The 22,422-nt window shown below is 44.3% G+C and overlaps 2 protein-coding genes across 5 annotated transcripts in view; one reads left to right on the forward strand and one right to left on the reverse strand.

Annotated features, from left to right (window-relative positions):
• The window catches only part of Fank1 (fibronectin type III and ankyrin repeat domains 1), an 86,519-nt gene extending 74,062 nt beyond the window's left edge, over positions 1-12,457 (forward strand). For 2 of the 4 annotated variants that reach the window (XM_047552524.1, XM_047552525.1), the window contains exons 4-11: positions 2,741-2,822; positions 3,844-3,918; positions 4,674-4,739; positions 8,282-8,447; positions 11,132-11,275; positions 11,828-11,905; positions 12,041-12,085; positions 12,191-12,457. In XM_047552524.1, the coding sequence (XP_047408480.1) occupies positions 2,741-2,822; positions 3,844-3,918; positions 4,674-4,739; positions 8,282-8,447; positions 11,132-11,275; positions 11,828-11,905; positions 12,041-12,085; positions 12,191-12,253 (719 nt within the window). In that variant the 3' untranslated portion in view covers positions 12,254-12,457. Of the gene's footprint in view, positions 1-2,740; positions 2,823-3,843; positions 3,919-4,673; positions 4,740-8,281; positions 8,448-11,131; positions 11,325-11,827; positions 11,906-12,040; positions 12,086-12,190 lie in introns of all 4 variants that reach the window. The other 2 variants (XR_007108732.1, XM_047552527.1) reach the window with 2 other exon arrangements.
• Positions 12,458-15,624: 3,167 nt separating this feature from the next.
• Adam12 (ADAM metallopeptidase domain 12) overlaps positions 15,625-22,422 on the reverse strand; it is a 332,604-nt gene continuing 325,806 nt past the window's right edge. The window contains exons 22-23 of the mRNA XM_047554551.1: positions 22,161-22,288; positions 15,625-20,506 (exon numbers count right to left, since the gene is read on the reverse strand). Coding sequence (XP_047410507.1) covers positions 20,446-20,506; positions 22,161-22,288 — 189 coding nt within the window. The 3' untranslated portion in view covers positions 15,625-20,445. The remainder of the gene's footprint in view (positions 20,507-22,160; positions 22,289-22,422) is intronic.

A 22,422-nucleotide genomic window follows, 5' to 3' on the forward strand; every position in this document is an offset into this window, starting at 1 on the left:
GTTGATTTTATATCCTGCTACTTTGCTGAATTCATTTACTAATTTTAGAAGTTTTCTGGTGGAATTTTTTGGATCTTCTAAATATAGAATCATATCTTCAGCAAAGAGATAGTTTGAGTTCTTCTTTTCCTATTCATATCCCTTTGATTTCTTTGGTCTGTGTAATTGCTCTGGCTAGTGTTTCAAGGACGATGTTGAATAGAAATGGTGAAAGAGGGCATCCCTGCCTTGTTCCGGTTTTAGAGGGATGCTATTTAGAATGATGTTGCCCTTGTACTTAGCATAGATAGCCTTTACAATGTTGAGGTATGTTCCTACTCTAATTTTTTTAGTGTTTTGAGCATGAAGGGGTACTGTATTTATCAAATGCTTTTTCTGCAGCTATTGATATAATCATATGATTCTTAACTTTAAGTCTATTGATGTGATGAATTACATTTATTGATTTCCTCATGTTGAACCAACCTTGCATCCCTGCATGAACCCTACTTGATCATGGTGCACTGTCTTTTTAATATGTTTTTGTAAGCAATTTGCCAGAATTTTGTTAAGAATTTTTACATCTGTGTTTATCAGGGATATTGATCTGAAGTTTTCTTTCCTTGATGTGTCTTTGTCTGGTTTTGGTATCAGGGTGATACTAGTTTCATAGAATGAGTTCGTAGGGTTCCCTCCTCTTCTAGTTCATGAACTACTTTGAGGAGTATTGGAATGAGCTCTTCTTTGAAGTTCTTGTAGAACTCAGCTGAGAATCCATCTGGTCCCGACCTTTTCTTGGTTGGTAGGCTTTTGATGGCATCTTATATTTCATTGCTTGAAATTGATCTGTTTAAGTTGGATACCACACATCCTAAATTTCAGTCGTGATAGGATGAATTTGCCTGTTCCTTCAGGTGAATATACCCAGATAATCCTGCCTTTGGTGACAGTTGGATTTTGAGGGTCACAGAAATGGGGGCTGTATGGTGGGACAACAGACTTTACATCCACACTGCTTGCTTCCTCTTTCCAGGAGGAAGAGGGGAAGGGAAATAGTCCATGCTTAGTTTGTCTACCAGAAGAGTGGGTGGGTCACATGGCAGGTGATTTAAGTCCTCTTCATCTGTCCCAGGGTTCGCGACCCAGTGCTTTGAACACCATGGCTGTTGGTGGCCTGGGCTGTGCCCTGCAGGTGTCAGCAGCATCCCTGCCTCCCTCTGCTGGCTGCCAGGAGCACCCCTTCAGTTTGTGACAACAAGGTCACCAGATGTTTCCACATGTCCTTTGGAGTATGTCCCCTTTCCTTAGTTCCTCTGGAGAAACCCCTAGGCGGGGCGGGCCCTCCCTCGGAGGGCCACAGAGCGCGTGGGCCCTGGCCTCTGATAGTTTATCATGGGCTTTCATTTGAAGACTTCAGTTTAAAAACATGTGGGATGATGAAAAGGAAGTATTAATGTAGCTGAAAACCTCCTAGAGCTTGGCAAACTTGGAATTGTGGCTTCACATAATTTTAAAGTAGCATACCTTGATTTTTACCTGAAAAGAGAAAAGAGGTCAGCTCAGGCTTCTCTGGTGGAGGCCCCTTTATTCTTACCCAGGGCCCCGAGTTCCTGCCCTGCCCAGTTACCTTCACGGCCAATGCTGTCTGAAGGAGCCAGGAGGAAAGGGCTGCCGTGCCGGGAAGGGCTGCCGTCCTGGAGAGATGTGCCACCTGGGAGCGGGCAGGGAGGCCGGCTGACCTGCAGGCCAGGCTGTGGGAGGTGAAGTGAGCACAGGCCCCAGGGGTGGCGGCAGTCTGGGTGCAGGGCCAGATAGGGCGTGAGGCGCAGGCCCTTTTCTTCTAGGATATAGACAGTAACGGGCTAAAAGTGGACACTGCAGTGTCAACCAGCAAGAGAGGACCCTGTTTGTCTCACTGCGAGACCCCGGAGCCTAGGACCACTTGGTTTGCAGGCCGCTCTGTAGTGTTGGCTTGACTGGTACAGGAGGCCCAGGAGAGGGACAGAGTGGGGATTGTCAGCTCGGGCCTGTGGAGGGCGGGTGGGCTTGCGGGGGGATGGGACTGCTGGCTCCACGGCCACGTAGAGGCCACAGGGTAGCTGTCGCCTGACACTCCTGCCTCAGCAGCGGGGTGTATGGGACACTTCCCATGTGCCAGGGCAGTTCTAAGTGCTTCCCTTGCCTTCATTATGATAGTTCAAAAAACCTGAACGGCATGGTATGGGAGACAAAGGCATGCAACGATGGCCTCGGAAGATGGTGGGCTGCTTCACGTGTGCATCCTGGTTCCCACACTGCTTCTGTTGCTCTCCTGCCTCGTCCTCATCCCCGTGGGGGTGACGGTCCCAGCAGGATCCCCCACCTGTTGATCTTTTCTTCTCACTCAGCTTCTCCCCTGCTCTTCTCTAGGCTTTCTCCAGGGATTGGGTTTGCACTTTGGCAAATAGCTCATTGTGACAATTGCTGAGTTTTCCCCTGCATGGAGGAGACATTTACTGAGTCTTATAAGGGCTAAAGGATTATTTTCAAATATCTGAAATAACACAAAGCAATACATACTAACGTGACACCATCCCAAGCTGTAGGTCAGTCTGAGTGTTCTCTTCCAATGAGTTCTCTTTGAAAGAAGTGGTCATGTAAGAAATGTAGGATCTCCTTAGGGGAACAGAGCCAGAGCCCAGGCACAGCTGCGGGAGGACCACAGTGGCACTGAGTCATCTTCCCTGCCTGTGAATGACTGCTTTCCCTCTTGTTTCTTCAGGGGAACCCATTAGCAGTGAGCACCTCCATCGAGCTGTCAATGTGAATGATGAAGATTTGCTTGTTCAAATACTTGAAGGAGGGTGAGAGAACTCTGCCAGCTTATTATTTTTTTAATACATAAAGTGCATAGAAATACATGATGTAGCTTTATTTTGTTTTCCTAAAAATTCCATGCCTTTCAAACTGCCTCCCAATTGATCTCAGGTGTCTGGTTCGAGTTAAAGCATGGTTAATAAAGGTGATCGTGAAGTCCCACATCAGGGTCATAGTCATTATTTAATGAAAATTGTAAAAGGAAATTACAAGTCTGGTTGTAATATTTTATTCCCAGAAGCAATTCCTGTCCCTTGTTTATATGCCAGAGCATTTAGGCAAATCTTACTCCCCAAATGCCCCCACCTAATTCTGATGAGGCTAGGGAATCGCTAAATGAGCTGCTTTCTAATTGAGGAGGTTGGGAGAATGCTGGAGAAAATGGTGGGCACGGCTGCTGCAGATGAGGCATGAAGCTGCCTCCCAAATGCAAAGACATTATCTGGAGTCCTTTTGAGTTGGTGTGTTTTTGAGCTCCTTGTCATATAAATGACAAGTGGTTTGTAAGTTGGGGCTCTGTCAGTGGGAACAGAGAAGGTTCCCACTGAAAGCCAGCTCCTGAGCTGACAGGAAGAGCTCTGCTCTCCGCTGAGCAGCACTGACTCCTATCCAGTAGGTGAGGGGGAAGTCGAGGACAGAACGTGGGTCTCCACCAACATCAGCCTGTGCTTGGGGGCGCCATGGACGCCTGCAGTGAAGAACTGTCCTCCCCTAACTTCAAGAAGCCGTGTCCAGCTAGTGCATTACCAATGGTACCAAATGGTGATTTGAGTCAAAGGTAGTGTCCATTTTATGTGAACTTACAGCTTTACTTTTCTTATGAATTTGAATATTTAAGAATATTAGGCAAGGCATTTTAAACAACAAAAACTTGCTGACCCCAAAGAATTGGGATTTTTGGTCAAATGAGTCATGGTAGCTATCTGTGCCTTGCAAATGTCACCAGGGACAAAACTGCAGGGAGCTGCACTGAGCACATTGATCTCTTTTCTCTGTGTTTTTCCCAAGCCATGTCAAAGTTGATGTTCCCAATAAGTTTGGCTTTACTGCTCTGATGGTTGCTGCCCAGAAAGGATATACCAGGTAGGGCGCTTGCTCATCCCTGAGTGACGGGTTCAACATTGCCCTTCCCCCAGAGTCTCCAGTCAGGATGGGGGTGGAAGGGAAGTGGGTCCAGGGAACCTTGTTTCTATTGTCTTTACCAAATGCACCCATCGGAATTCAGCTGCTTTTATCATAAAGTTATGTACATGTAGAAGAGAACATAAGATACGTAGTTGTATATTAGGGAAGAGAGGGAACCATTTAATTCCATGCAATTTATCTTCTATCTCCTGGGAACACTGGCTATTGGAATTTGAATTTCTTTAAACCAATTTAAAAAGGGTAGGTGAGGAACATTCTGGAAAACAAACTTCCCTGTTAGGCTCCCAAGATATGGTTTTGATAACACATTCTATTATCTGTCCCACAAAGTAAGGTATGATACTAACATCTGTTTTCCAATCTTATTTATATTTTGGTTCAATTGCATTTTGAAAAAAATAGAAATGTTTTCATTAAATGCTACTATTTGAGAATATAGTTAAAATGACTGTAAAATGATAGTTTCGTGCCATGTGGGTAGTTCGATCTTAATGACTAATTCATGTAAAGGGCATAAACCTGATTTTTGGTGTGGCGAGGGTTTTCCACCTTAATGATGTCCTGTCTGGTTTTGAAGATGGAGAAGGTGTTGCAGGATGTACCTTCAACATCCCAGTATTGATTTTTACTGTTATCACGGGTTCCATGTCATTAAAGCAACTTATCTGTACTTCTAACTTTGTTTCCTTTAGGCTTGTGAAAATCTTAGTTTCTAATGGTACAGATGTGAATCTGAAGAATGGCAGTGGCAAGGACAGGTAGGAGGGGAGATGCCTAAAATGTGCTGATGTGACTGTGATTGTATCACTCAGCTGGGGCCCAGAGGGTCTTTGACTTAACCTGAAAGTTTTCTTTAGCTTCTTTTGACAGTACGGAGGGCGAGCACAAACCTGGTCTGTGCACTTGGGCTCTCATTCACCCGCCTTCTCCAGCCCAGTGAAGAACATTGGAACAGTACCCATCTCTGTGCGGGGTGACCACAAGTGCTGGCCCTGACGCTGTTCCTCTCTCAGGACTCTCCTTGCACTTGAGCCTTTCTCTGTTTCCTGAGAACTCCTGGTGTTTCTAGAGAAGTAGCCAGAGACACAGCATCAAAAGTACAACCACAGAACTTTCCTAAAGTTTCCCTCTGGGCGGGCTGAGGGCAATAAGGAAAAGTTCATGGAAAGAGTGTGATACTTGTAAAGATGAAGGAATGTTTCTGAAAGACTTAAGTACGTGACAATTTATTAATTAGATTTAATTAGTTAATCAAAACCAGCCAATGTTTATTGAATGACTCACACCTGTCAGGCACTGTGCTTGGTGCTTGGGTAAGAGGGCACAAAAGGCCAAGCTTTGCTCTCATGGTCACATAATGCACACAGGTCAAAGGTCTGGACACCACACACAAATGTCTGTGGACAGCCATAACACACCAATCGTTCAGTTTCTAAAGTCAGAAGGCCCACCTGCTACACTCTTTGGACATAGTGCAGTAACAGATTTAAATAACATTTAAAAACTTATAAATTTGAGAAGTATTTTCTAAGTAATTAGGTTAGTTGCTGGCTTAGTTCCAAATTTAAAGAGTTTGAAAAGAATAATGCCAATTTACAAAGAAAAAAGGACAGGAAACAAAAAAGTGAGGAAGGAAATAAAATAGAGAGAGAACTTGGTTAATCAAAAAATGGAAGATTATTGAGAAATGTAAGAGTTGACTCTTAAACAAGAACTTGTCTGATAACATAAAACAATCTCTTGTAAATCTAAAATAAAAGTAGAAATACGGAAGGGAAATAACAGAGGAAATTTACACCTGAAAAGAAAATGGTGCATTTGTGTCTAATATATCTGATGATTTCATTGAATTGGATACTTTATTGGAGAAACTTTAAACCACCAAAATCAGGCATGAAGCGGAAAATCTGAAATAACCTATATCCATGCAGCAAATTAGAAAATTTATGGAAGCATTACCTCCAGCATTGGTTCTGTGGCTTAACTATTCTACCTGAAAGTTGGAGTGCTCCGAGTTTCAAAGGACTATTAATAATCTTGAGCTTTCCCAGAAGAGAGAGGAATCTAAAAACCTACCTTCTGCTAAAACCTGGTAGTAAGAGAAAGAAACCTGTGTGTGTGTGTGTGTTGACAAATCTCTTCCTTCCTGACTCGGGGTATTGGAGGCAAGGAAATTCAGTATTAGGAGATTCCCACTCTAATGCTTCCCATCAGTAGGTTAGAGATGAACATGGAAGTAGCGTGCACCCCAGTGCCTTTGCTCAAGTGTCTTATTTTTCAAAGTGAAGGATGCTTCCAGCCTCTAGCGTGTCTGGCTCGCGACTGGCAGAAGTGCATACCCACCATTAACAGCATGCGAGAAGTTCGTGTTTTGTTTTTGAGGCAGGTCTCACTGCATTGTCAGGCTGGCCCTGAACCCACAAACTGCCTGCCTCGGGAGTTGCTGGGATTACGGGTGTGTGACACTGCGTAGACCATGCAAACTTAGAAAAGATTCCCGACGGTCATCCAGGGTCATTCTTGGTGCTGGAGAATTCCTTTTCTCAATGGCTGTGGTGCCCATAGGAGAGCAGTAAGGATCACAGGCAGAGCAGGCACTTCGATGTCGGATCCTGGCTCTGTGGATGCGGGGTGTGGCTTTGGGCAGGTTACGTGCCTTCTCTGTACCTCTATAAAATGGGGAGGAGAGAAGTGCTTTACTACTGTATTGTTGTGAGAGTTTATTGAGTTAATATATGAAAACTGTAAGACAGTACTTTGAATGTGGTAAGTCCAGGTTGTATTTTGTTATTTCATGACTGGACAGTACTTTGGAAGGCTGATCATGGTGAGATGTGAGTGTGATTCCTGTCCTGCAGAACCCAGGAGAACCAACTTTCAAATACTAGGATGTGGTGAGGAGGTTCAGTTATGTGACCAACTGCAAAGCAAATTTTTTTAAATACCTGAAATTACTGCTTAATAGGTATAATGTGAAAAATAAAGTAGAATAAAAGATATCTTGAAAAGCAGCAAGCTGTTTGCTGAGTGTAATGGTGCACACCTGTAATCTCAGCAACTCAGGAGGCTGAGATAAAAGGATGGCAACTTCAAGGCCAATCTCAAAAAATATTTAAAAAATAAAAAATAAAAATAAATAAAAGGATGGGATGTAATTCAATGGTAAAGCACCCCTGGGTTTAATCCCCAGTATCAACCAAAACAATTTTTTTTTTTTGCATGAGAAAATAAAGCTAGAAAATTATACTGAGAGATATAAAGATTTTAAAAATAGATACATATTTTTAGTTTTTCCAAATTAACATACAGATTGAATGTAGCTTCAGATAGAATTACTCCTGGGAACTTGTCAGAATGTAACTTATCTGGAAGAACAAATAGATGATAATAGCTCATGTAACGTTGTCACAGAGGACTGTGGAAAGATTTGCTTTGGCAGTTATTAAAATACCCTAAAATTTAGAGTAATTAAAGTAGTATGATACTGTACAAATAATTGTAAAAGTATAGAATGTAATAGAAATCCTAAAGTAGATCCCCATATGCATAGGAACTTAGTATATGATAACAGAAGCAACACAAACCAACAAGGAAGGGTTTGGAAAAATAGACTTTTTGAAGAAAAAATATTGTTAGATTCAAGGCTTAAAGCATGTACCAAAATTTCTTTCAGGTGAATGAAGACTTAACTGTAAAAGCATTATAAACTAGAAGGAAGGGCATGTCCTTATCTGATCTTGTAATGTGAAAGACAAGAACATGAAAGAAATCAGTGGGGAAAAATCATGTGCATGTCACATGTTTTAAAGAACTGAGTTGCAGAGTTGAGGGTAATTGAGCTATTCATGAGTGGCATGGACGTGTGATGGGCATCTTTAGTGTGCAGAAGACATGTACCCACATACGTGCACTGAAAAACCTCTCCACACAGGAGGAAAAAATGCAATAAAAGTGAAAAGACAATTTAAAACAAAATCAATGTAAACAATTTGTATGAAAAATGTTTTACCTGGCTAGAATAAAAAAATACCATCTGTAACATTTGTAATTGGAAAAGGTAGAATAAATAGATGTTTTCAGAAAGTGTGGATAGAAGTATAAATTGATATAACCTTTTTGGAAAGCAGTTTGGAAATATGCATCAAAAGCAAGCCTCAGTCATTGATGTAGAGATTCCACTTTAGGAATTGTGCCCTCAGGAAGCGGTCAGGAGAGCAAGTAAGATTTACAAAGTAAGGGTGCAGTGTGCCTGAACTTGACCGCTACATGCACAGCCCAATGCTTCTCCCACGTGTTGCAGCCTCATGCTTGCGTGTTACGCCGGACACCTGGATGTTGTGAAATACCTCCGCAGACATGGGGCTTCTTGGGAGGCTCGAGACCTGGGAGGCTGTACAGCTCTGCACTGGGCTGCAGATGGAGGCCACTGCACCGTGATCGACTGGATGATAAAGGATGGCTGTGAGGTAGGTAGAGGGCCTGCCTTATTAGCCACCCAGGACTGTTAAGAACCTGAAATGCCATTCCACAGGGTCTAGGAGAAGCAGGACCTCTGATTGGCCTGACTTAGAAATGATGGAGAAAGATCTCTGACCTATCAGCAAGAAAGCCCCTGAAGTCTTAGAAAAAAGAGATCACTGTGGCATAGATGTGACAATAGGCCTCAGGTTGTCATGGATGTTGGTCTCCCCTAGGAAAAAGAATCAAGGCTGAAATCAGAGCTGGACCAGATGCGTCTGTTTCTATTCCTTTGTTCATTTGCTTATTTGTCTCTAATGCAGTCCATAAACAAAGCTTCCCTGAGCATACTCTTCTGCCTGGTACTGTCTTCAGTGCTGGCAACACAAAGATGTTAAGAGCTCTTCCAGCCTCAGTGCTTCTTGTTGCTTCTAAAACTAGATCATTTTTACTCTTAATTTGCTTTAAAGATTAATCATTACAAAGAGTCTCTAGAGGGCAAGAGACCATGCTGAAGAACGGAGCCTCTCAGCTGTTGGTCTTTACCTAGGCATGTTGGTTTGCTTGTGTTTTGTGTCATCAGGATGTACAATCTGATGTAGCAAATAGAAATCATGTTGTATGAAGTTCTATAGATCTTTGAAATTGGCTAGTTATAATTAGATCAATTATGGTAACTGCTGATAACTCTGGAAACTTCTCCAAAGGCTTGAACTAAAAAATTCAAGGCACAAAGTAAAGAATGACAGACAAAATGCTGTGCTAACTGATTGCCAGGCCCTGCAGAGTCCTGAGAAATTAAATTGATGACCCGAAACGTCACCCCAATTTGAGCAACACATCTCCCAGAAGATGTTAATTATTTATTCTAGTTTGTCCCCAAAGTGTGTCTGAAAGAAAGCAGGTCTCATGCTGGTGGATCTCACTGGTTCCTGCCACTGCTATGGGAGAGTGGAGAACAAGGATCCCTTGGAGAAAAAATTTCAGTCATTGAGTCCTTTTTATTACATCTCTTATTTCCTTATGTTTAGAGATACGCATAAGAGGTCAGAAGGCTTCTCCTCAGTGGTAGATCTGTGTGCTAGCAATAATATCATGTTCCCCTGGTTTGGTTTATGATGAGCTGTGTTCATGCTCTGGACCCAGTAAAAGTCTGTGGTTGAAGAAAAGGATCCAGACAAAGGAAGGTTCCTGCTATGAACACTTACATACTAGAATTTTGGAAATGTAGGCTCTCGGGACTTCAGACATGAGTCTAGTTCTTTGGGATAAATCCTTGTTTCTGTGGCACAGAGTCATTTTGCAGAGGGCACATCCATATGCTGAAGGTTTTGGGTGGCTGGCTAGTGGGGGTGTCCCCTGCATTTCTGTGTGCTTGCAGATGGCTCACCTGATGCTTCTGAAGATCACGGAGCCCAGTGGGGGTGTAGCCACCCTCTTCCCAAATGTGATGGCTTTATACTGAGAGTGAGAGATTTTCTTGAATAGGGAACATTTCTACTATGAGCCATGTGACCTCAGGAAAGGCACATGACTTCAGAGGTTTGGTTTGATCATTTCTAAACCAGAAATAGGAATACCTACTCCTGTTTAACCCTGGGGACCAAAAGAGAACGTGTGTGGGATTGTGCTGGCAAGTGCGTGCAGCATCTGGCTTTATGATCTCAGTATGAGACGTGATGGCCCCATTGCCCACTGGTCGTTTGTTTGCATGGGGGAGAGCACTGTGCAGCGGGTGGGCTCCTGCCAGTCGCTGTTCGCCATCTCCACTAGCGCTCGACCACCCGAGTGACTCGGCCAGCCTGTGTGTGTCTGCGCTCGCACACCTGTCTACAGCACTGCTCTTCTGGATTGACTAGGGCCTCTGTGGACCTGGGAGCACCAACGTTTGCACCTTCTCGTTCTGCAGCATTCCTTTTTGAAACAGTTGGGACAGCTCAGTGTGGAGCAGATCACTGGGAAGTGACCCTCTTCCTTCTTGGTGCACACTGTCTTGCAGAGGCATTGGGTTGGTGAGCTCTTCAAATTGGAGTTGTGTCATGGGTCTGGTCACTGTGCTTACTGCAGGTCTCCTGCTTCAAACTGAGAATGTCGTTAAACACAGGGTGTGTGTTTATATTATTACTGTCTTGTTCCAGAAAGGACCTAAAGCACCTATAAAGATAGATAAGAGTAAGCATCATCTTACATGGGTGAAGAAGCGAGGCAAGGGACTCACTGCAGGGGCTTCCCTGGGCCAAGAGTAAGGTGCCAGATGAAGCGTTGCCTCAGCCTGGCTGCTTCCCGTTGCGTTGTCCACCTCCAACGTATGGAGGGAAGGTCTGCCTGCCCTGCCTCCCCAACCTGTCCAGATTCCACACAGGTTGACTGGACTTCACCTGCCCAAGTCCCGCCTCTGTGGGTTACAATCACATTGGGGTCCCCTCTGCTGAGAGACTTTGGGGACTGACCCTCAGCATCATCTTGTCCCTGTGGCCTCTCAGCAGAGGGGACCCTTAATGTGACTCTAACACATCTTCTCACTGGCCCCAGGCGGGAGTCAGCAAGTGCAGTCCAGTCCACCTGTACCGAGTCTGGACGGGCTGCCCACCAATGGGGGGCCAGGGCAGGCAGACCTTCCCTCTGTGCGTTGGAGGTGGATAGTGCTGAGGAGAAGCAGCCAGGCTGAAGCCGAGCTTCATCTGGCACCCAGGTGGACGTTGTGGACACTGGCTCAGGGTGGACGCCGCTCATGAGAGTCTCCGTGGTGTCGGGCAGCCAGAAGGTGGCCTCGCTCCTCATTGAGGCCGGGGCTGATGTGAACGTGAGGGACAAAGACGGAAAGACGCCACTCATGGTACGCCTTTCCCCTGAAGGCCAGAGCTTTTCTACGATCGGACGTTCTTGTGAGTTTGGCCGCCCCTCCAAGGCCCCAGGTTGGGTTGTGTGTGCCCCTGCCAGCCAGCCTTTTAAGAAAGGTATGAGGCCGTCACTTGTTGTTTAATGAGGTCTCACTGTGTGGCCCCAGCTGACCTCACACTCCTGGGTCCAGTGATCCTGCTGCACGGCTGGAACTACAGACACGCACCACCGCGCTGCCCGGTGACCTTTCTGTTGTCCTTTACAAGTCCTCCTTTAAGGATTGTCAACCTTGGTCCCTAGGGCCACGGTGGAACTAAAACAGATCAGAACAGCTGGTCTCCTGTGCTGCCTGGCCTGCCTGCCCAGCGCCCCTTCAGGTGGGAGGGAGGTGGCGCTTCCCTCATCCTTGCAATTGTGCTGCTCCAGATGGGGCAGGGCCAGGCCTGGCAGGCACAGCCGGTGCGGCCAGCTCCGCCCTCAGCGGGGCGTGCTGTCGGCTCTCTGGGGAGGGAGGGGGCCTCAGGCAGCACCGCTCTGTGTCTTCCAGGTGGCCGTGTTAAACAATCATGAACAGTTGGTTGAGTTACTTCTTGACAAAGGGGCAGATGCAAGTGTAAAAAATGAGGTAAATAATCTTTATTGACAGATTTTCTTGGTGAAGAAAGAAATATATGGACAAATATTTATACAGATATAAATATATACTTATGTATATTCTAATATGCATTATAATTACAATTTTCATTGTTTCCTCTTTCAGTTTGGCAAAGGGGTCCTAGAAATGGCCAGAGTGTTTGACAGACAGGTGGGGATGTCCTTCTGCCCATCAAGGCTAATTTCATAGAACTTTCAGAATCACAGAACCACCAAAAGTTTGGAAGACATTCACCTGCTTGTCTTGTTTTTCTAGAATGTAGTCTCCTTATTAGAAGAAAGGAAAAAAAAGCTGCCAAAGAAGTCCTGTGTCCACTGATCAGAGCACCAACTGCCTGCGAAATTCAAGCAAAATAAAACAAAAAGTGACCGTTGAACTGGACGTGATATTCTGCATCCTTGAGGGCTATATTTATTTACTTAGTTGAAGATTCACAATATTTTTTTTTGTAATGGACAGCTATTCCCACATTGAAATACATCTTTTTACTTAAGCACGCGCACATGTGGTCTCATCATTGGGCGTCTACAGAGCAGGAATGTTTTCTTGCACTTGTGCTTTGGAGTTAGATATGAAACAAAATATTTATGCACTGGAGCTACACAAACATGCACAGGTCTCCTGGCTTCTGGCCTGCAGCTGTCCTCTGGCCACTGCAGCCCCTTGGTGCGCTCTCCCCCACGCATTTTCTGTTATCTCCCCTCGGGGCCACGCGGCCAGGCTGCCGTCACCTCGTGCAGTGGTGCTCCTCCTTAGAGCCCAGAGTGTTCTCTCCAGCTCTTGGCCTCACATCAGAGCTCGAGATACTTATCTCAAGACTCTGGTCCTGTCCTGCTTGAGGTGCATGGTTGAGGGTCAGTCTTTGCAGAACAGACCTGTCTGTGCGCGTGTGTGGACATACTGACGCTCCAATAAGGGAAGACCCAGCCTGCTGGATCTGAAGACTTTGCCACAGAGTAGTGCAGTGTATTGAACTTAGTCTTTCAAGCAGAAAGCTTTTGATGCTGATCATGCAGTTCGTAGACAGTGGAGGTAACTGCCACAAGACTGCTGGTTGGGAGCAAGACAAACTCGGTGGAGCTTTAACTCAGCAAAGATGTTAACTCGCACACCATGTGCATTTCTCATCCTCAGAGAAAAACCAGTTAACTTGGCCTGTGAGTAGACCAGCTACAAAGGCCTGCACAGGAGTGAAATTTTCAGGATAGGGAGACACCAGTTAAAAGGTAGTTAGAGCTCCAAAACTTTTGAGGAGGGGCATAGAGAAAACACACGATCAATTTTATTGATGCTGGCAATTTTCAGCTCTGTTCTATGTAGTTCATGGAATATTCACCTTCAGTTGATGCTTCATTAGCGTTTTATCTTTTGTGCAAATGCCTATCTTTTTATATTTGCTAGATTTGATTTTTTTAAATCTAAAAATTAGCATGTTCACAACTGTCCAAAGCCTCTCTCCCTCTTTTCCATGGTCAGTGTTGACTGTCACCTGGGCTTCATTTTTGGTCTGCTGTAGGTTGCGTTTGATAGCCAGGCACACTCATTCCTTCTGGCAGAAATCAAGGTGGCAGTGTCGTCACCTCTGGGCTAGATTTTGAGCCATCTTGACACCACTGAGACCATCTCACTGGGCTACGGTGGGCTGCTAGGTTCTATGTGCTCATCATGTACTATGTTTATTTGTTTAATAAGATTTGAAGGTGGTTAATAGCCTGTTTTAATTTTCCCTGGGAGCAACTTAGGATTTTATTCTATTTTTCTATTTAATTTTTAATTTATTTTTACTTCTATAAATTCATTTCTTCTTCTTCTTCTTCTTCTTCTTTTTTTTTTTTGTCGTTACTAGGGATTAAACCCAGGGCCCTTAACCACTGAGCTATACCCACAGCCCTTTTTTATATTTTATTTAGAGATAGGGTCTCACTAATTTGCTGAGGCTGACTTTGAACTTGCAATCCTCCTGCCTCAGCCTCTCAAGTTGCTGGTATTATGGGCTTGCACTACTGTGCCTGATAATAACAAGCATCTTGCATTTTTGGCTTTTGTTCTTGTTACTGTGTTGGTGCTGGGGATAGGACCCAGGGCCTTGTGCATGGTGGGTGAGCAGTCCGCCACTGAGCTACACCCACCTTCTTCCATTCCCTCCAGGCTTATTTTATTGTTCCTTTTATAACTTTTTTGTTAGACATTAAGTTCATTCATCTTCATCGTTTCTGTCTAGTAATACTTATTTAAGGGCTGTGCATTTTCCCCTAAGCTCTGCTTTGGTTTTATTACTGTGAGAAATTTTTTCTAAATCTTCCTGATCCAAAGATTCAATTGGGAGTGTTTCAGTCAGCTTTTGTGTAGCTGTGACCAAAAGAAACCTGACAAGAACAACTTTGAGGAGAAACATTTTATTTTGGCTCACGGTTTTAGAGGTTCAGCCTGTGATCGGCCAACTCCACAGTTCTGGGACCTGAGGGGAGGCAGAACAAGATGGTAGAAGGGTATGGCAGGGAAAAGCAGCTCAGGAAATGACAACCAGGAAGCAGAGAGAGCTCTGCTCATCAAAGACAAAATATAAACCCCAAAGTCATGCCCCCAGGGACCCACCTCCTCCAGCCATATCCTACCTACCAACAGTTGCCACCCAGTTAATCCCTAGCAGTGGATTAATCCACTGGTTAGGTTATGGCTCTCATAATCTAATCTATTTCCCCTCAACAGTCCTGCATTGTCTCACATATGTCTTTTTGGAAGACACCTCATATCTAAACTGTTACAGAGTACTTACTAAAAACAAATTTCTTGGGCCTGTCTCAGGTTCACCGAATTGGAATGTCCCAGGAAAGGGCATGGGTAGTGTACCCTAACACACATCACAGGTGAGTTCTTATTGTTCAAGGAGTTTTGGAAATATGCCCATAGTATGTGGTATTTCAAATTTTCTAATTTGCTTTCTTCTAGATAATCTGTAATTCACTTTTGAGTAAAGAATCATTACATTTCTAGGACACAGCATTGTTTTTCTGAGAATTTCTCACTCCCTTTTTCCCCCCAGAGGCACTTGGAAAAAAAAGTTCTTTTCTGTGTGTTTAGAGTATCACATTTGATAACTTTATTACCTATATTTGAAGTTATCCTTATATTTACTTTTGTCTTGTTTGTCATGAGTGAAGAGTGCTAAGAATAAATACCCTTTATTCTTGTTACCAGTTTTCTTTTTGAACTTGGGTGCTATTTTTAAAATTTGTAAGTAGATATCAATCACACTTAGATTTTCATTGCCTGTTTGATGTGTCTTTACTGCTACTTTGTGAATTTATCTCTTATCTGAATAAGGTAAGTTTTAAAACATTCTTTGATAGGTTATGAATTAATGTTATTCAAATAATCAGTTTCTTCCCACCTACCAATGGTGTGGCTGAACAGGCACCGTCTTCCCTCCTTGTCCCTCATCCGTCCAGTTCCCAAGAATTAGCAGATGCACCCCTTGCTTCCCACCCACCCCACCCCGGAGTTGTTCTTAGTTTCTTGTACCTTTATGCACTTATAAACAAATGAGAAGGTGGATACATTTTTTTCTATTTGCGTTCTCCCCGTTTTCATAACATCCTCAGTAACGAATGAGACACTCTATTTACTGTTTACCATTTATTGGATATAATATTCTTAACAATGACTTTTTACTGAAATAGCAAGTCAGTGTGTACCTGTAGATCCCCAATATGAGAAATGTTTACAAAAGTAACAGAACATAACATAAAAAGGCATGTGAACAAATTAGCAAACCAAAGCATTATAAATGATTGAAGCACTACAAAATGACTGTGCTGGTTTATGTAGCTGTAACTTTAATCTGTACTGTGCTAAATAGCCTGTAGCCATGTTAAGGAGTGGCCTTTCAGTTGCCACACACATTGAGACACAGGCTTCCTGACCACCTGCCAATTTGACCTGATAGAAGGAGCTAAGGGAGCTGCTAGTTCTGCTTCCACCTGTCCTGCCTTGGAGCCTTGGGGGACGCTATCTGTCTATCTTGTTTTCCTCTGGCTGCCCTATGAAGATACCGATACCTGCTTAAAGACCATGAATACAAAAAAGGATTCAACTTTTTTGAAAACTAAAATGATCACATGATATTTATTCTTTTGTCTGGATTTAAATGTGTTAAATTGACTAAAAAATTACTTTCTTGGAGAGTTACAGGGAACATAGAACATGCTTCTTGACAATGACGTGGAAGATGAGTGTGGGTCACAGGGCCTTCAGCCTGGGGAAGCTGAGGCACTTTGAGGAGGCCTTTGTTCAATCTTTTGGCTGTCACTATCCATTCCTGGATATTTTAACAGTATTCTTTGCAGTATTTCTTTTCCTAGTTTTTCTCATATGAAACGAGTTTATAATGACTGGGTTTTAAGCTTCCAGTACTGTCCCAGAAGTAAAAGGGGGGTTTCCTCTTCAAGAGGCAGGGAAACACCCACGCTTACGTGGGTGAATGGCTTGGGGAAGTATCTTCACTGCCCAGAATGGTTCTGAGCATGGGGCTCACAAACCTTTTAGTGTTACTTATTTCACTATTGGAATTCTCAAGCAGGTTTAAAAGCAATACCTGTCAAAGGGAACTCTGGAGTGAGTCGAGAGAATTTTGCATGCATAGCTAAATTGATTTTTCTATGGCCAACTTCCCCTTCTAATTAGAACAAGGCACAAGGTGAGAGGTCACTGTGATTAATGTGCTTGTGAGAGGGATTCTGCAGGACTCGAGGCTGTTGGGTGCTGGTGGGGTTGCTCTGAGCTGCGACCCTGGAGGATGTTGGGCTTTGGGTGTCAAGTAGGTGGACTTTGCAGGCCTGTCACGCACTGCAACAGTAGCCACTGACTGACCTGAAGTAGCAACTTGACTGCTGAGATTGGAGGGCCATTGGCACTGAGTTTGGCCTGAGTTAGGCACTTGTGTCTGGTGACAGGGAAAGGCAAACAGATATATTAGCTTCTGGCTTGCTGTGTTCAGGTGAGAGGATGCTGATGGGTCATGAGGAATAACTGGTAGCATGGAGATGGCTTCTAGCATGGGTGGGAGGAAAGAAGGTGGTATCTGCAGTGTCCCCACCAGGCAGTCACTGTGTGTGAGACTCCAAGCCTGAGTGACTTTTTGGGAGGGCTGGTGGAAGGTGCCTCTGGGTGGCTTGTGTGTGGCTGGAGCCATGGTAAGATCAGTGAGGAAGGCTCTGAGGAGTAAGTCTGCCCTGGACTTTACCTGGAACACCTAGCGGAGCGCTGCCCAGCAAAGCGCAGGAATGAAGTGGGCCTCGCCAGGCGGGACCGTCAGAGGTCTGGTGCCGGCTGCCCATGCATTGTGCATTCGCCGTCATCCCGGTCACCCTGGCGCTCAGTGCTTGGTAAACATCGGTGGAGAGAGGCGGGAGGAGGCCAGGCATTCTAGAGGGGTCAGCACCGGGGGCATCTCAGGCTCTCTGATCTCTGATGCAGATCAGAGTCTTAGCGGCTTAGGGAATGCATTCATGTGTTGGGATGATTTGCCAGAGAACAATAGCCTATAGTTTCAGCCTGAGAATTCCTGATAAAGTTAAAAAGGCATATTAATGTCTCCTTGGAGACTAGTCAGGAATATTTATTCCCATGTAGTTTAATTTGTTGCTTTGTGGTCTCTGTGGTATCATCCACATGTGTAGGCTGGGGAAGTTCCCACTGGGACGTGGGACCTCGGCATGCACATGTTGACAATAGACAGCATTAGGCATTGTTTCCCTTGGCTGCTACAGTCTCGTTCCATGTGTCAGGAAAACAAGAACATTCTAGGAGATAAACGGAATGCCTGGAAGTTTGGCCATATACCTCCCTGTAGGGGGGGGGGGGTCACATAACCTACAGCTGTCGCTAGGTGTAGGAAGAAAAGTGAGTAGCTTTCTGGCCTGCTTTTGGGTCTAGGCACTGAGCTTTCTCAGTGATGGGCTTATAAACCTCAAAACAACTATTATTTGTCCCTCTGAAGTATTTTAGAAATATTAAAGAATAATCAGATTGCTACTAAAATATAAGTACTGATTTTTGTTTCCCTTGTTTAAAATTTAAAGGATATAAAAAAGTGAGAGAAAACCATCCCCACCAAGAAAAACCAACCCTGGTTATTGGTTTCTAAGTTACATTAAAATGGAAGTGATTGCTAAATATGCTTTATTTGATAAATATTGAATTTTGGAGGTATTCTTTTAATGATATTATCTGTATTGTAAGGCAATGTTAGGTTTAAATATATTCATATTCAGAAATAAATTGCATGGCTCTATAAAAGCAATTAGTATTGTAGAGATAAAAATGTGTCATCAGCCATAACCACGAAGTGGCCATTGATGACATGGCAAAAGATCACAGTTTTAACCTCCCTTAATATCAAACTCTTCCTGGTTCTCTGAAACAAAAGCACAGGAATTACAGTTAAGAAAGAACAAAATCAGAAAAGGCAGTTCCTGTCCTCCCTCTTCTGTACGATAGGAGGAGGGGCAAGAAGGCCAGCGCCAGGCGCGGTGTGGAGAAAGGCGACATCCATGCATGTGCCAGGAGAGTCTGTGAACTTCTCAAGAGGATGTGTTTTGGCCTTGATACAATTACCAAATGTAACATCAGTACATATAATGATTCTGAATGTATCTCATCCACAGTAATATCGCCTAACACAGCTTTGCTTTTTAAAGAAACTAATTGCATAATAAACAGATGCATGCTACAAGAGTTGGAATGTCTTTGAGTTGGGTTCCCTTTTGTGTGTTTGAGACATGGATTTGTTTATTCATAGTCATGCTGCCTAGATATATGGGGGGAACTTGGCAAAGTTAAATGTAGTTTTGTTTTCTGGAAGGCAAACCAAGATTCTCAGTATGTATTTTTCTTTCTGCTTCAAGGCATAGGAAAACCATTGAAATGACCCCAAAAGAAGTCTCATCATGAAACACTCAGTGACATATGGAACTGTTGTCAATTGCCTTCTAACGTGAAAACTAGTCATTCATGACCTCACCGAGGACAGTGAGGGACATAATGGCATTTTGCCTTATCTGAGTATTTTTGTATTTTTCATACTATTAGATACAGGCATCTTGAGGATCTCAGGAAATGAGACCCTGGAAGAGTGAAATGTTTGGAGGGGCTGATTGCCCCTACCGGCCTTTTGTGAACATATGGGGTTGGGAAATTGGTTTCCTGATCACATCTTGTGATGCACAACAGGTAAGTTGCAAGTGTTTAAGATTCCAACTCTGCCAAAAACATTCCTGCAGCCTAGCTGAGAAAATAGGGTGTCTCAGAGAGAACTTCACGGTCCCTTGTGGTTCTTTGTCCAATGTGTACTAATAAGGACAGCAGATAGTCTGTGCCAGTGAGCACGGCATTACACTTAGTTGTTGTTTTGTAACTGTAGGGATTCTCCCTAATTTTTAATAAGTTGAACCTTGGAGCTTGTTATATAAAGAATTGATTGACTAGATCTGGTTACTAGTTCACAGCTGAAAAGAATTATGGTCCCACGGGAAGCCTCATCTGTTTGAACACAGGGTCGTCATATTACAGTTGAGAAGACAAGGTGGTAATTTGCTCAGCCCCAAACAGTACAGAGATGGTGGTTTGCAGCGCTGGGGTGGTGGCGTTCTTGTAGAAATACCACTGTTCCCCATCTAAATAATGTGCTGAGGCCAGAACGCCATGAAGAGCAGCCAGAGAGAGAAGTTCTTGATGTTTCTATAAAGTAAACCTTGAGCAATCCTGCAGACCTCTTTCTTGTCTGCCCCCCAGTGGGCTCATGGCAGCTCAGCTCAAGGTCAAGTTTCTGCTTGGCCTACTGTTCCAGTCTCTGTCCTGGTATGGCCACATCTCAAAACTCCTATCTGCAACCCAGGTTCTCTCCAAAGCTTTCTGGCCCCAAACCAGGTCATTCGCTGCTGTCCCTGCTCCAAGGTCCAGCCTGTAGGGGCCTGTTAGCACATATGGGCCCAGGGCCTCCCTGAAGGCCAAGCACAGCTGGACCTGCAGCCCTGGCCTGGGCTAGGGGGTTCCAGAAAATCACTCAAGGTTCTACCAGGGGTCCTGAACTGTGTCTGGTACCATAAACACAGTGGGTAATTAGGGAACTGCTTTCTAATAAAGCCTTGATCAGAAAGTAAACATCTGGTCCAGACTCCCATCAAGCAGGACATTTCAAGTTAACTAAAATATTAAAAGCACAACAAGCCTTCCTTCCACGGAAAACTCAGTGATGGTAAAAATGCCTAGTACAGCGCACTGCGCTGCATAAACATTCTGCATAAATTAATAATTTACAAGTACCTGAGCAAGTACACAGAGCACCATAGCACAGCACAGCACCAACGGCAGTAGCTCAAAGTTCTTGAAATAATGGTGTTTAAAACATTAAAAAAAATTCTGAAAGTTGGTACAAAAAGTCACTCCACGTGGAGTTTAAAGATAGTGCAAACTTCTGTCTTCACTGTTGAACGAAGGTGTCGGCTTTCTCCTCACTGAGGACAGGTGCCGTGGGCAGGTCTGGGCACGTGGTGTGGATACTTAGGAGCAGGTCTGAGTTAAGAGCAGTCAAGAGGAGAAAGCAAAATTATAGTTAGAGGTCTCGTGAACGGTTTCTGTAGACACAGAAATCTGGGGCGGGAGAAGTCTTTTCGTACACTCCTAGGCCAGATTCCATTGGCCCGCCTCTGGAGGTCAGGAGACCACTCTTTCTTTTGGCAGGAATTTTAGATTCCCATCAGGAACCCTACGAGAGCTGCAGAATTCCCAGTGGTTTATAACAGATGCCACCAGAGGAACCCTCTCCAAAGATACACCTCTTATCCACAAGTGGATTGGGGAACAGCACCATCCAACAGAAAAAAGATGTGAGCTACTTAGGTAACACTCGCCACATGAAAAAAAGCAGAGAAATAAGTGAAACTCATTTTAATAATAAATTTCACTTATATCTAGATATATTTCAACATGTCATAAAGTTAAGAGAATCGGCATTTTAGGGGAGCTAAGACTTCAACATTTAGCATGCGTTTACACTTACAGCATATTTTGACTTTTCACCAGCCACAAATGCCCACTGGCTACTGGACTGAACATCACAGCTCAAGACAACCAGAGCAAAAGCAGGACACATGGGGACCCTCAAAAATTAATGTGCAGAATGAGATCAAATAGGCTTGCCCTGTTCTCAACGACAACAGGCAAGACCAGCCACTGCTTGAGGGCATTTAAACGAGGAGCCTTTCCCTCATAGAGTCCATGTGAAGTAGTATATTTTACTTCAAATAGGATAAGGAAAGTAACTTTAAGATCAACATATAAACCACAATGAAATAACTAGGATGCTATGCAGTCTTTCTGTGTTTCTGCAGTCGGGAATTAAAACATTGTACTGACCCTTTGACCGGCTTTATCTCTGAGATTTATGAGGCAACTATTTCTTCCACAGGCCCAACATTCTTCACAAGAGCTGTAATGAAATCACTAAAGTGTGTCTTCCTCTCTAGAGATAGGAATAACTGAGCACAGGGCCTGGTCAACACAGTCAGTACTACTGATTATTTTTGAGCTTGAAAAGTGAGCATCATGCCAAGGGGCACCCAGTCAGAGGAGAGCTTCGGCTGCGGGCTCGATGCCTCTGTGTGCTGGTCAGCATTGAACAACCCCCCGGGGCGTGGGGAGCCAGGCTGCAGTGTCTGACTGACCATTCCCTCGGTGTAAATGCTCCTGCTGTGGCTGGTTCCAAGCCACCACCACCTTGTCACCAAACATGGAAGATCTGTGAGGGACCACCATGACGTTGGATGTTACCACACAGAAATAACAGATGTGGGCAACTCCAGCGGCACAATTATAGCACAGGCAATAAAGAATTGTAAGGGATGTTTTCCAAGTTTACTACCTATGTTTTTCATTAAGTTTATATAAACGTTGAACGCTGAGTTTATACAATGCTTAAAATTGACCTGGTTTAACACCTACCTTGCAGAATTTCAGCAAATTTAATAGCCTTCACCAACCGGCTTGAGCCAGCTCCAAGTGCCGAGGTCCTTGGCCCTTGCTGAAAGTGCCCTGGCAGTGCCTACTCTAGTGACTCATGCTGACTACTGCCTGTTTTCGTATCCATTTCCTGCCATTCTCAGTTGTGGGGACCGCAGAAAGCTTGGCCGAGCCCACCACACATGTCCTGGCTTGGTTGGAGCCCTACCTGGTGGGTGCAGGGCGGAGCCCTGGCTCCTGCTGCCCTGGGGTTCTGGAGGTGTTGGTGAGCCGAGTTGTCCTGCTCAGAGGATCAGCGGGCAGAGGCTTCTGAGGAGGGTTGGGTTTCCGCATTCCCTGCAATAAAGAGCAGATTATATAGGGTCCCTCATCTCTGTGACCAGAGATGGAACTTAGGAGCTGTCAGAGTCCCCTGGACAGCGGGATTGGCAAGCTGCTGTGTGCAGGCTTCGTTTGTGGACTACAATCCT

This window comes from Sciurus carolinensis, chromosome 5, assembly GCF_902686445.1.
Source record: "Sciurus carolinensis chromosome 5, mSciCar1.2, whole genome shotgun sequence".
Lineage (NCBI taxonomy): Eukaryota > Metazoa > Chordata > Mammalia > Rodentia > Sciuridae > Sciurus > Sciurus carolinensis.